General features: G+C 46.7%; 2 protein-coding genes across 2 annotated transcripts in view; both read right to left on the bottom strand.

Moving 5' to 3' along the window:
- The window catches only part of PPP1R36 (protein phosphatase 1 regulatory subunit 36), a gene marked incomplete at its 5' end in the record, with an annotated part of 78,933 nt that overhangs the window by 49,972 nt on the left and 15,423 nt on the right, over positions 1–13,538 (bottom strand). The window lies entirely within an intron of this gene.
- On the bottom strand, positions 793–3,320 carry HSPA2 (heat shock protein family A (Hsp70) member 2). Its single transcript, XM_079967792.1, has one exon. The coding sequence runs from the start codon at positions 3,091–3,093 to the stop codon at positions 1,189–1,191; it is 1,905 nt and encodes a 634-aa protein (XP_079823918.1). The 5' UTR covers positions 3,094–3,320; the 3' UTR covers positions 793–1,188.

Here is a 13,538-nt window from a genome sequence, read left to right as displayed (position 1 = left end):
TCTTACGATTTTGCTATTCTGACCCCATTTGTTTCATCCCTTCAGAGAGATAAGATACCAAAACCAGTTTATGCAAGCATTTGCATCTGGCTCCACCCTGTTAGCAAACTGTTTTTATGCTGTTGTCAGCTCCTGAGCTGGTTTGATTACATAGTAAAGCTAATTATAAAGGAAAGCTCCTCTATTAAGTATTCTTTTTAATAAGGCTCTTTAGTTTCCCTGATGTATGAAACCAATTAGCTTTGGACTCTGCCAGAAGTAAAACACTTAAGCTGTTGAAAGGATCTCTGTTTTATGACATTAGACCAGCTGGCAATTGTGCAGAAATCTTTAACCCCTGTGATAATTTTTAGTTTTAAAGATAATCAAAGCAAGACTTAACTGCAGTTAACTGGGTGCCACTTTTTCTAACAGCTCCTGTACCTTTAACAACTGCATTACTGAGAAGTGACTTGAAAATCATGTCCCAGTACACACACACACACACACACACACACACACACACACAAACATATATATATATATATATATATATATATATATATATAGTGATAGAAAGATTTACCTACTGCATTTCTGTCTGGGGTTTTTTTAAATCAAGGATAGTGGCAAAGTTGTGCCAAGTAGTAAGACTAAGCCAGACCACCAATAAAATACTCTGCCTGTAACCCAACAATCATTTCAGGAGGAGTGCAAGTGCTTAACTATTTTCCCAACTAGAGCACTTAAACCCACAGTTGCTACCGCTTCTATCCCATAAACCATTTACTTTTAAAATGAAAAAGGAGTGTATTGTTAAGCTTCAAGTAACTTTTTATTACCAAAATTTTAAAATAACCAGACCAAATAGTTACAAAAAAAGGTAAAACCTTTCTTTGGGGTATGTTTTAACATTTTCCATGCTCTCTTGAAATGTTTCTCCCTCAATTGTAATGCTCAAGTAGATACTTTAAAAAACAGTGAACATAAAGAAACAGAAATCTACAGACTAGCATGGATATCTGAATACAAAGACAAACATTATCTGCAACAAACTTTTAAGCTGGCTTTTCTTCCCCTGGCAGAGAGCAAGTTAACAACCTCCTCCCATACACACCCACAGGAAAATCCCTCCAGCAATGGCACTGACTGAAGAAAAAGGGAAGAGCAGAAGATGGCAATTGCTCTTATAGTCCAGTCTATGGTAGTTTAGTCTACCTCTTCAATGGTGGGCCCACCGCCAGGAGCCCCCGCAGCTCCTCCAGCACCCTGGTACAGTTTAGCAATGATGGGGTTGCAAAGCTTCTCCAGCTCCTTCTGCTTGTGCTCAAATTCTTCCTTCTCAGCCATCTGGTTGCGGTCGAGCCAGCTGATCACTTCCTGACACTTCTCAAGCACCCTCTGCTTGTCCTGCTCACTAATCTTGCCTTTCAGCTTGTCATCTTCCACCGTCTGCTTGATGTTGTACGCATAGGACTCCAGGGCATTCTTGGAAACCACCCGTTCCCGGTTGGACTCATCCTCTGCCTTGTAACGCTCTGCTTCCTGGACCATACGGTCAATGTCGTCTTTGCTGAGGCGGCCCTTGTCATTAGTAATTGTGATCTTGTTCTCTTTGCCGGTGCTCTTGTCCACCGCTGTGACATTGAGGATGCCGTTTGCGTCAATGTCAAATGTGACCTCAATTTGAGGAACACCGCGGGGGGCTGGCGGGATACCCGTCAGGTCAAACTTGCCCAGTAGATTATTGTCCTTGGTCATGGCCCGCTCGCCCTCATACACCTGCACCAGCACACTGCTCTGGTTGTCTGAATAGGTGGTGAAGGTCTGGGTCTGCTTGGTGGGAATAGTTGTGTTGCGTTTGATCAAGGCGGTCATCACACCACCAGCTGTCTCGATACCCAGCGACAGTGGTGCCACATCAAGAAGCAGAAGGTCCTGCACATTCTCGGACTTGTCCCCCATCAGGATAGCAGCCTGCACAGCAGCGCCATAGGCCACAGCTTCATCAGGATTGATGCTTTTGTTGAGTTCTTTGCCGTTAAAGAAGTCCTGCAGCAGCTTCTGGATCTTGGGGATGCGGGTGGAGCCACCGACGAGCACAATCTCATTGATTTGCCCTTTGTCGAGCTTGGCATCACGCAGGGCCTTCTCCACAGGCTCAAGGGTGCCACGGAAAAGATCGGCATTGAGCTCCTCAAAGCGGGCACGGGTGATGGACGTGTAGAAGTCAATCCCATCAAACAGCGAGTCAATCTCAATCGAAGCCTGGGTGGAGGAGCTGAGGGTGCGCTTGGCTCTCTCGCAGGCTGTGCGCAGCCGCCGGACTGCCCGCTTGTTGCCAGCGATGTCCCGCTTGTGCTTGCGCTTGAACTCCTCCACAAAGTGGCTCACCATGCGGTTGTCAAAGTCCTCCCCGCCCAGGTGAGTATCGCCTGCGGTAGACTTCACCTCAAAGATGCCGTCTTCGATGGTCAGGATGGAGACATCAAAAGTGCCACCTCCCAGGTCAAAGATCAGCACGTTCTTCTCGCCAGCGCCGCTGCCTTTCTTATCCAAGCCATAGGCGATAGCGGCTGCCGTGGGTTCATTGATGATACGCAGCACATTGAGCCCCGTGATGGTGCCAGCGTCCTTGGTGGCTTGGCGCTGTGAGTCGTTGAAGTAGGCAGGCACCGTGATGACAGCGCTCTGGACCTTGCGCCCGAGGTAAGCCTCGGCTATCTCCTTCATTTTGGTCAGCACCATAGAGGAGATCTCCTCAGGGAAGAAGGTCTTTGCCTCCCCCTTGTACTCCACCTGCACCTTTGGCTTCCCTGCCTCGCTCACCACACGGAAGGGCCAGTGCTTCATGTCGGACTGCACGGTGGGGTCGTCGAATTTGCGGCCGATGAGGCGCTTGGCGTCGAAGATGGTGTTGTTGGGGTTCATAGCCACCTGGTTCTTGGCTGCATCCCCAATGAGGCGCTCGGTGTCCGTGAAGGCCACATAGCTGGGCGTGGTGCGGTTGCCTTGGTCGTTGGCGATGATCTCCACCTTCCCATGCTGGAAGACGCCCACGCAGGAGTACGTGGTGCCCAAGTCGATGCCTATGGCAGGCGCTTTGCCCGACATGGTTGCAGGAACGCGGTCAGGTACCTCTCGAAAGCTCCGCCGACTGGAAAGTCCCTCACGGTAGTGGTTTTGGCTGTAGCTCGCCCGCCGCTTCGCTCACAACGAACGCTCTCGCTTCGGCTCTGAGGCGCGATCTGCCGTTGCCGTCGCCTTCGCCTCCGTTTTTATACCCGCGGCTCTCCCGCTTCTGGAACCTGCCAGAACGCGCTCGGCCAATCGTGACGCACACCGCGGACCTCTGACCAATCGCTCCGCTATGCCTCCTTCCCGCCTCTGCTCGTCCCAACCAGAAGCTTCCACAGGGCTCGAGATCAGACGGAGAAGATTGATGTCACCGGCAACCAATAGGGGCTCGGAGGGACGAAAGGGTTGGCTCTTGGAGACGCCTTCTGGGAGGCCGTTATGCAAAATAGCTGGGGCGCGCCCCTCAGCGCCTCGAGACCAGAAAAAAAAGTTCCGTCATCTTTCTACTTAACTTTGAAGCTCGAGCGCCTTCTACTTGCTTCTAACGGCGTCGGGAACATTCGAAGAGCGCGCGGGGCGGGGGGTGGGGGGTAGCGATGACGCAGCAGGATGACGAGAAAGGGGCAGTTGACTGAGGGAGATAAAATAACTGAAATAAAAGCAGTATTTGAGGGAAGGGTTGCTGCTTTAAAGGAAAAAAATAAGGTCACCCTGAGGCCCCAACATCGTGTTTCAGGCTCACCTTCCAATGCTGTAGTTGTAGCAGGAGAAAAGACTGTCTCTGAGCACGTCCAGAGTGCATTTGTCCTCACCTCACATTTAAACGCCATAACTAACTGGCACTTTAAAAATGGAGCCTTTTTTGAGAGACTAATATAACATACCTTTTGTCAACCTTGTGCTCTCATGCTGACTTGGTGAGGATTGTAGTCGAAAACAGAGGGCAGCAGGTTGGGAAAGGCTGTGCCATAATTCACTTGAACTGAGGTATCTCTTTTCCCCTCTCAATTTCCAAAATGAAGAAGCAACAAGCAAAAAATAATAAAGTATGTTTTCCCACACTAGGCAAAGTACAGAGAAAGCAAACAGAGAGATTTTCGTTTATTCTTCTCTTCCCCCAGGGAGGGATTCAATAACATGCAATAAGCTGAATCTACTTCAATTGTGCAGAATGAAAGTGTTTTGTCATCCTAGTGCAACAAATTATGATTATGATTATTATTTAAAAAACAGACTTTCATAGAAATCATAGAATCATAGAGTTGGAAGAGACCACAAGGGCCATCGAGTCCAACCCCCTGCCAAGCAGGAAACACCATCAGAGCACTCCTGACATATGGTTGTCAAGCCTCTGCTTAAAGACCTCCAAAGAAGGAGACTCCACCACACTCCTTGGCAGCAAATTCCACTGTCAAACAGCTCTTACTGTCAGGAAGTTCTTCCTAATGTTTAGGTGGAATCTTCTTTCTTGTAGTTTGGAGCCATTGCTCCGTGTCCGCTTCTCTGGACTTTGCAGTTACAGAAGTGATGGGAAAACACTGAAAAGTGAGGGGTGAACAAATGATTGACAGGCAGACACCTAAGCACCCCAAAAGCAAATCAGGTTGAATGAAGGTGAATGTTCATTGTATATAACCATCCTGTAAGCAAATTGGAATACATGCTTAGTAAAGACCAGAATATAGCTTAAGCAGGATAAATACACTGCTGCTTCAAGGCAAGCAAAAGCAAGCTTTTAATACTGACATCTGTTACCATGGCATTATTCAGTCCTGAGATGCGTGAAGGGGTGAGGACATTTGCAGCCAAGCATTTTCCGCAAGCAGCCACATAGTTGGCCCTGTGCGTAAAGGAATTATGGCTTTCCAAGGGCTTTCTTTCAAAGCTAGATCAGGACTTCCAGCCCCAAAGAGCAATACAGATGAAGGCAGAGGCAGCAAGTGCCTGAAGTGAAAGAGGGTCGATAAAGGAAAATAAACACAATGCAAGAAAAAGGTACAGATTTGGACAAGGGCCAGTGCGCAGTTTAGGCTGCTAGCGATTGCAGTATGGCTGTGATAGGTAGCTGAAATATTCGTGCTCACAGGTGATTCTTGGGAATAAACACTAGGGGACAACAGTTGCCTTCATGCCTTGTTTGTAAAGCTTTGCAAAGGCATCTTGATGGCTGCTTTTGAAACAGAGGCATACAGGCTCAACAGGACAGGACAACGGGTGGTTAATATGGAGAAAGTGGTGGAGCAGGACATAAGAATAATAATGGTGGATCTGAAAGGACAGCATTTGGAGGAAAGGACAGCAACGTGTGCAGCAATTAGTGGAAAGGGGTAATATTGAGATAGACTTTAGAACAGGCATAGGCAAACTCGGCCCTCCAGATGTTTTGAGACTACAACTCCCATCATCCCTAGCTAACAAGACCAGTGGTCAGGGGATGTTGGGAATTGTAGTTTCAAAACATCTGGAGGGCCGAGTTTGCCTATGCCTGCTTTAGAAAGAAATTGGGCAGCAACCCAAAGTGAAAAGTGACAACCAAAGAAGAAAAAGGAGGCAAGCAGTACTGTGCTTTAAAGTTCCTGATTTATAGCGTGGGGCTCGTTTTTCTAGCCTGCAAGCCACTGTTTGTTAATTCTTATAAATTCAGCTGAATGTCAAATACCATCTTTAAGCAAACAAAGTGCTAGAGAGGAACTTGACCTTTTTTGGTTGTGATGCAAGAATTCCATGACACTCCTTAGTGAGAAACCAGAAAGGAAATTTGGTCACTTCTGTGGGGGGTGGGCAGGGGTCCAGCTTAAAAGGCATCCAGAAAGCATGCGATGTTGCAGACTCTTTGAAATCTTTTCTCTTTCAGCAACGCTTTCCCTTCTACTGACATGTAAAATGGTAGGCTGAGCAGTATTCATTTACACATTCTTATAACCGCTGCTTCTTCATAGTTTTTTCACGTGAAAGTGCCTCCGTTTCATTACTAGTATGACTTGGTCTCTTTGGAATATTCCCCACCCCTGAGATTATGGAGCATTAGGTAGGAGATCAGGAGGCAGATAATGAGTTGGGTTTTAGGGATAATGGAATAAGGCTAAAGAAAATTGGGAAATGGGTCTGGGAGTTGTGGCTTAGTCATGATCATGATAGGAAGAAAGTAACCATAGGAGCATTGCGGGAGTGAAGACAATGAATTGGCGTTCTTGGTGGCAGTTCTCTGCAAGTTTAGAAGCCAGGCAAGAGTTCATTGCGACATCTTTTATTGGTGGCAAATCAATATATTTTGTAGCAGACCACTTTTAAGCCAGCATTCCCGAGAGGCAGAGTATGTCTGGCTGTTAACCAGAAGCTTGGTGCTTTGAGCCCACCCAAGGATAGCTGTGGGCAGGATTCCTGCATTGCAGGGGGCTGAACTAGGTGGCCCATGGGGTCCCTTCCAACTCTACAAATGCTGTGATTTCCTTTGGAGAAAAATTCCAAAAGCGTTTAGCCAGAAATACTTTGAATTAATTTAGACAATATTTTCCTAAGTAACAGCACAATCCTAGATATGTCCAAGCCCCACTGAGTGTGGGAAGGGCAAACAGTGCCACTGAAAGAGTACTGGGGCACAAGGACACCAGTAACTGTGCATATCCAGCCCCTGACATTCTTGTGCGCACATGGAGACTCACTCTTTGGTGTGTGGGAGGGGGTCACAATTAGGGCATTGCTCTTTTTGCATAGGTTTTTACGTGTGCGGCTCTGGCTCTGGCTCTGGCTCTGTCCAGAGCAGCGATGTCACGCTAGCCACGTGACCCAGAAGTGTCTCCGGACAGCGCTGGCCCCTGGCCTCTTAAGTGAGATGGGCGCACAACCCCAGAGTCTGTCAAGACTGGCCCGTATGGGCAGGGGTACCTTTACCTTTTTAACTGTGACAATATGGGACACGGGTGGCGCTGTGGGTAAACCACAGAGCCTAGGACTTGCCGATCAGAAGGTTGGTGGTTCAAATCTCTGTGACGGGGTGAGCTCATATTGCTCGGCCCCTGCTCCGGCCAACCTAGCAGTTCAAAAGCACGTCAAAGTGCAAGTAGATAAATAGGTACCGCTCCAGAGGGAAGGTAAACGGTGTTACCCTGCGCTGCTCTGGTTCGTCAGAAGCGGCTTAGTCATGCTGGCCACATGACCCAGAAGCTGTATACCAGCTCCCTCAGCCAGTAAAGCAAGATGAGTGCCACAACCCGAGTCGTCCGCGACTGGACCTAACAATCAGGGGGGGGGGAAACCCGTATTTACCTTTAAATGCACACTGATAAAAGTAGTTGCAGCTGATGTCACCTGTCTTTCTTCTGGTTCTCACGCTCCTCCCTCTTTCTTTTTATTTTATCTATATCCCACCATTTTCCTCCAAGGAGCTCCCAAGTGGTATATATGGTTCTCCCCCTCCTCATTTAATCCCAACCACCCTGTGAAGTAGGTTGAGATGAGAGGCAATCGTTGGCCCAAGGTCCTTGGTCTTCCAGGTCCTGGTTCAGCACTCTAACCACTACACCACACTGCCTCTGAAAATAGAGAAGACTATTTAAAGACAACAGCAAGGATTTGAACTCACAGACTCTGGGTATGAAGGAAGGTCTGATGAGCAGGATGCCTCATTTACCTCCTGTTTCAGAGGCTAGGGTTGGTTGGGTGAAAGGACCGGGGGATGAACAGAGGGAAGCAGCCCCTGCCACTTCATTTTCCAAGTTGTCTTGAGGGCATTTAAAGTTACAAGCTGACAACTATTTGCCAGGAAGTCAGATTAGGAACTTTTGATTAAGTATTAAGGCAAGGAACTGATAAACACAGGTTCACTTTTGTGCTGCATGATTGACTTTTCTTTGACGAGCCCAGATTTGTTGTTGTTGTTTAGTCGTTTAGTCGTGTCCGACTCTTCGTGACCCCATGGACCAGAGCACGCCAGGCACTCCTGTCTTCCACTGCCTCCCGCAGTTTGGTCAGACTCATGTTTGTAGCTTCGAGAACACTGTCCAACCATCTTGTCCTCTGTCGTCCCCTTCTCCTTGTGCCCTCCATCTTTCCCAACATCAGGGTCTTTTCCAGGGAGTCTTCTCTTCTCATGAGGTGGCCAAAGTATTGAAGCCTCAGCTTCACGATCTGTCCTTCCAGTGAGCACTCAGGGCCGATTTCCTTAAGAATGGATACGTTTGATCTTCTTGCGGTCCATGGGACTCTCAAGAGTCTCCTCCAGCACCATAATTCAAAAGCATCAATTCTTCGGCGATCAGCCTTTTTTATGGTCCAGCTCTCACTTCCATACATCACTACTGGGAAAACCATGGCTTTAACTATACGGACCTTTGTTGGCAAGGTGATGTCTCTGCTTTTTAAGACGCTGTCTAGGTTTGCCATCGCCTTTCTCCCAAGGAGCAGGCGTCTTTTAATTTCGTGACTGCTGTCACCATCTGCAGTGATCATGGAGCCCAAGAAAGTAAAATCTCTCACTGCCTCCATTTCTTCCCCTTCTATTTGCCAGGAGGTGATGGGACCAGTGGCCATGATCTTCGTTTTTTTGATGTTGAGCTTCAGACCATATTTTGCGCTCTCCTCTTTCACCCTCATTAAAAGGTTCTTTAATTCCTCCTCACTTTCTGCCATCAAGGTTGTGTCATCTGCATATCTGAGGTTGTTGATATTTCTTCCGGCAATCTTAATTCCGGCTTGGGATTCATCCAGCCCTGCCTTTCGCATGATGAATTCTGCATATAAGTTAAATAAGCAGGGAGACAATATGCAGCCTTGCCGTACTCCTTTCCCAATTTTGAACCAATCAGTTGTTCCATATCCAGTTCTAACTGTAGCTTCTTGTCCCACATAGAGATTTCTCAGGAGACAGATGAGGTGATCAGGCACTCCCATTTCTTTAAGAACTTGCCATAGTTTGCTGTGGCCGACACAGTCAAAGGCTTTTGCATAGTCAATGAAGCAGAAGTAGATGTGTTTCTGGAACTCTCTAGCTTTCTCCATAATCCAGCGCATGTTTGCAATTTGGTCTCTGGTTCCTCTGCCCCTTCGAAATCCAGCTTGCACTTCTGGGAGTTCTCGGTCCACATACTGCTTAAGCCTGCCTTGTAGAATTTTAAGCATAACCTTGCTAGCGTGTGAAATGAGTGCAATTGTGCGGTAGTTGGAGCATTCTTTGGCACTGCCCTTCTTTGGGATTGGGATGTAGACTGATCTTCTCCAATCCTCTGGCCACTGCTGAGTTTTCCAAATTTGCTGGCATATTGAGTGTAGCACCTTAACAGCATCATCTTTTAAAATTTTAAATAGTTCAGCTGGAATATCATCACTTCCACTGGCCTTGTTATTTGCAGTGCTTTCTAAGGCCCATTTGACTTCACTCTCCAGGATGTCTGGCTCAAGGTCAGCAACCACACTACCTGGGGTGTACGAGCCATCCATATCTTTCTGGTATAATTCCTCTGTGTATTCTTGCCACCTCTTCTTGATGTCTTCTGCTTCTGTTAGGTCCTTACCACTTTTGTCCTTTATTATGGTAATCTTTGTACGAAATGTTCCTTTCATATCTCCAATTTTCTTGAACAGATCTCTGGTTCTTCCCATTCTGTTGTTTTCCTCTATTTCTTTGCATTGCTCGTTTAAGAAGGCCTTCTTCTCTCTCCTTGCTATTTTTTGGAAATCTGCATTCAATTTCCTGTATCTTTCACTATCTCCCTCGCATTTTGCTTGCCTTCTCTCCCCTGCTATTTGTAAGGCCTCGTTGGACAGCCACTTTGCTTTCTTGCATTTCCTTTTCATTGGGATGGTTTTTGTTGCTGCCTCCTGTATAATGTTGCGAGCCTCCACCCATAGTTCTTCAGGCACTCTGTCCAACAAATCTAAATCCTTAAACCTGTTCCTCACTTCCACTGTGTATTCATAAGGGATTTGAGCCCAGATTTAACACTAACCAAAACTAAATATATAAATCACTTGTTTCAGGAAGGCTCACACTGCCTCAACAGTGGCAGAACCTGCCTGCTTACAAACTACATAACCTAGGTCAAGACAGCAACAGGATTGCTACTTTTGGCAGGTAGAATTTCAACAGATGCAGTTGTGGAATTTCTGCCTCCAATGCTGCTGTTAAATGCACAAAGCTGCCTTCTGTAAACAAGTTGGCAACCACACAGCCCATGAGTCGATACAAATTACCAGAAGCACTGTAGCTATTTGAATAGTAAATCGTATCAATTTGTCTTTCTGGGAGTTTTACAAGCTTAGTGGGTATTTCTCAAAGAGAAAATCAGTAACAGCTGACAAGCTTCCCAGAAAGTTGTCCACCACTACTGATTTTCTCTGCAGTAATATCTTGTTGCAAGGGAACAATGCAGCGTGCATTCTCAGCTCACCTTTGGGGACTGTGAGGCCAGCTCTTCCCATGTACTCTTTTGCACCTTAGAAAATGCTCCAGAGTGCCCTGCAACATGCAGCCGTTTTATGGCAGGGCCTTGGTAGCAGCCAAGCCAGTATGGAAAATGCTCATTATAGAGGCACAGCCATATTTCAAATGGATCACATCAAAGAGTAAAGAGATACAGTGGTACCTCTGGTTATGTACTTAATTGTTCCAGAGGTCCGTTCTTAACCTGAAACTGTTCTTAACCTGAAATACCACTTTAGCTAATGGGGCCTCCCGCTGCTGTCATGCCGCCACCATGTGATTTCTGTTCTCATCCTGAAGCAAAGTTCTTAACCCGAGGTACTATTTCTGGGTTAGCGGAGTCTGTAACCTGAAGCATATGTAACCTGAAGTGTATGTAACCTGAGGTACCACTGTATACCATATGGCCAAAGCAGGTCTTGTTTTTTTATGGGCATAGTCCATTGATGAAAGCTGTATGAATTAGCTGATCAGTACAGTTGCCTGCTACCATGGGTACAGCCAGGCTGCTCCTACGCCTTTAACAGCAGGCTGAACAGGCAAAATTTATCACATCACAGGAAGACACATTATCCCATTCTAATGTCTGCAATCAAGTTGCTGTTAAAGGCACAGCTACACACTGAAATATCAGCAGTTGAAACTCCCCACTTTCTCTACCCATGGTTTGCTACAGAGTCCCTTTGCTAAAAATACCTTGTGTTGCTAAATGGGACAGGTGCCAGTTTGACCCAGGAGGACCTCTGGTTGCCAACCCCTGCTAGGTATAAGACTGGAACAAACTGCAGCATACAGAGCACATATTAGAATCATAGAATCATAGAGTTGGAAGAGACCACAAGGGCCATCGAGTCCAACCCCCTGCCAAGCAGGAAACACCATCAGAGCACTCCTGACATATGGTTGTCAAGCCTCTGCTTAAAGACCTCCAAAGAAGGAGACTCCACCACACTCCTTGGCAGCAAATTCCACTGTCGAACAGCTCTTACTGTCAGGAAGTTCTTCCTAATGTTTAGGTGGAATCTTCTTTCTTTCTTGTAGTTTGGAACCATTGCTCCGTGTCCGCTTCTCTGGAGCAGCAGAAAACAACCTTTCTCCCTCCTCTATGTGACATCCTTTTATATATTTGAACATGGCTATCATATCACCCCTTAACCTCCTCTTCTCCAGGCTAAACATGCCCAGCTCCCTTAGCCGTTCCTCATAAGGCATCGTTTCCAGGCCTTTGACCATTTTGGTTGCCCTCCTCTGGACACGTTCCAGTTTGTCAGTGTCCTTCTTGAACTGTGGTGCCCAGAACTGAACACAGTACTCCAGGTGAGGTCTGACCAGAGCAGAATACAGTGGCACTATTACTTCCCTTGATCTAGATGCAATACTCCTATTGATGCAGCCCAGAATTGCATTGGCTTTTTTAGCTGCCGCGTCACACTGTTGGCTCATGTCAAGTTTGTGGTCAACCAAGACTCCTAGATCCTTTTCACATGTACTGCTCTCAAGCCAGGTGTCACCCATCTTGTATTTGTGCCTCTTATTTTTTTTTTGCCCAAGTGCAATACTTTACATTTCTCCCTGTTAAAATTCATCTTGTTTGTTTTGGCCCAGTTCTCTAATCTGTCAAAGTCATTTTGAAGTGTGATCCTGTCCTTTGGGGTGTTAGCCACCCCTCCCAGTTTGGTGTCATCTGCAAATTTGATCAGGATGCCCTTGAGTCCATCATCCAAGTCGTTGATAAAGATGTTGAATAAGACCGGGCCCAAGACAGAACCCTGTGGCACCCCACTAGTCACTCTTCTCCAGGATGAAGAGGAACCAATGATGAGCACCCTTTGGGTACGGTCAGTCAGCCAGTTACAAATCCACTGAGTGGTAGCATAGTCAAGTCCGCATTTTACCAGCTTCTTTACAAGAATATCATGGGGCACCTTGTGGCCTGTTACATTCTCTCAAGAGCTCCCAGTGTTTGCAACAGTAAGCAAGAGGCCTCTGAAATTCGCAATGGGCCCAGTTTGGCTTGCTGACCTGACCCGCAAGGCCTGCTGACCCGACCCACAAGTGTCAGCAAATACTGTTGAGCCTTTTGGAACCCATTTCAGGGGCCCAGTTCATTCGCTCACTTAACTTGGCTGGCCAATGTCTTCATATGGCAGATCAGCAGGTGCATCCTCTGCCCTGCACCAGGCAGTATCATGGACACAGCACAATAGGCATGACCACCAACTGCAGACTTCAGGTCCCACAAAGGTGTTGGCAACTGGACAGGTTTATTAATGTGGGTTTCATGCAGCTTAATACAGCTCCCTGGCTTCCTCCTAGTTCAAGGTGAGAGAGGGAGTGATTTGGAGACTGTATTGTGTCTAAGGAGACTGCACACTGCTAATTAACTGTCCCTGAACATAGTGTACATGATGCCCAGTTAGTGCAGCTCTTGTCCTTTAAAAAGCAATGGGTGACTGGTTATCCACTAGGGGGCATGAAGGATTTGCTGCAGAGAGGAGAGAGGCTCACACCTTCCTATATCATGTGAAAGTAGTAAACTGAGGATTAAACCAGTGTCATTTGTACCATTATTATTGTTGAGAAGTGCAGTTTTAAATAAGGGGTCATTCTGTATCTTCCATCCATTCAAGCAAGAGGTATTATGAGAGTTCAAGCGTACATGTCAGGGGGGGAAACACTGAATGAAGGTGCAAAACAGGTGCAGGGCTTGGCATGGGAGAAGGGTGTGGGCAAGGGCCAAATTAGAGAGGCTTGCAGGGCGGTACTTGGCCCCTTGCCCTGCAGTTCCTGTCTTAAATTAAGGTACAACCTGCCACAGGATCTGAGTTTGCAATCTTCAAACCACTCAGCATTTATTTCTGTTCCAACAGAAGCATGCATGTTTTAGATTAGTCACCAGGCAGAGCTCATACATCAACTGAAACCATTCTAAATGGTGAATGGTTGGAAACAATACAAGCTTCTGTAGCATGTGAAAATCAAAGACGGCTTGTAATCTGTTTTGCAACTTGGGAGACAAAGACAACTTTCCCACTAACTAGAGCTCTGCCTCCGTTCAGATCTG

The sequence above is a fragment of the Podarcis cretensis genome (assembly GCF_951804945.1).
Source record: "Podarcis cretensis genome assembly, chromosome: 1".
NCBI classification, from domain to species: domain Eukaryota; kingdom Metazoa; phylum Chordata; class Lepidosauria; order Squamata; family Lacertidae; genus Podarcis; species Podarcis cretensis.
Note: the sequence above shows the minus strand (reverse complement) of the source record. Positions and strands in the feature narration are given on the sequence as shown.

Coding starts and splice junctions, on each gene's coding strand:
- HSPA2 (XM_079967792.1), bottom strand. CDS start 3,093: ATGTCGGGCAAAGCGCCTGCCATAGGCATCGACTTGGGCACCACGTAC.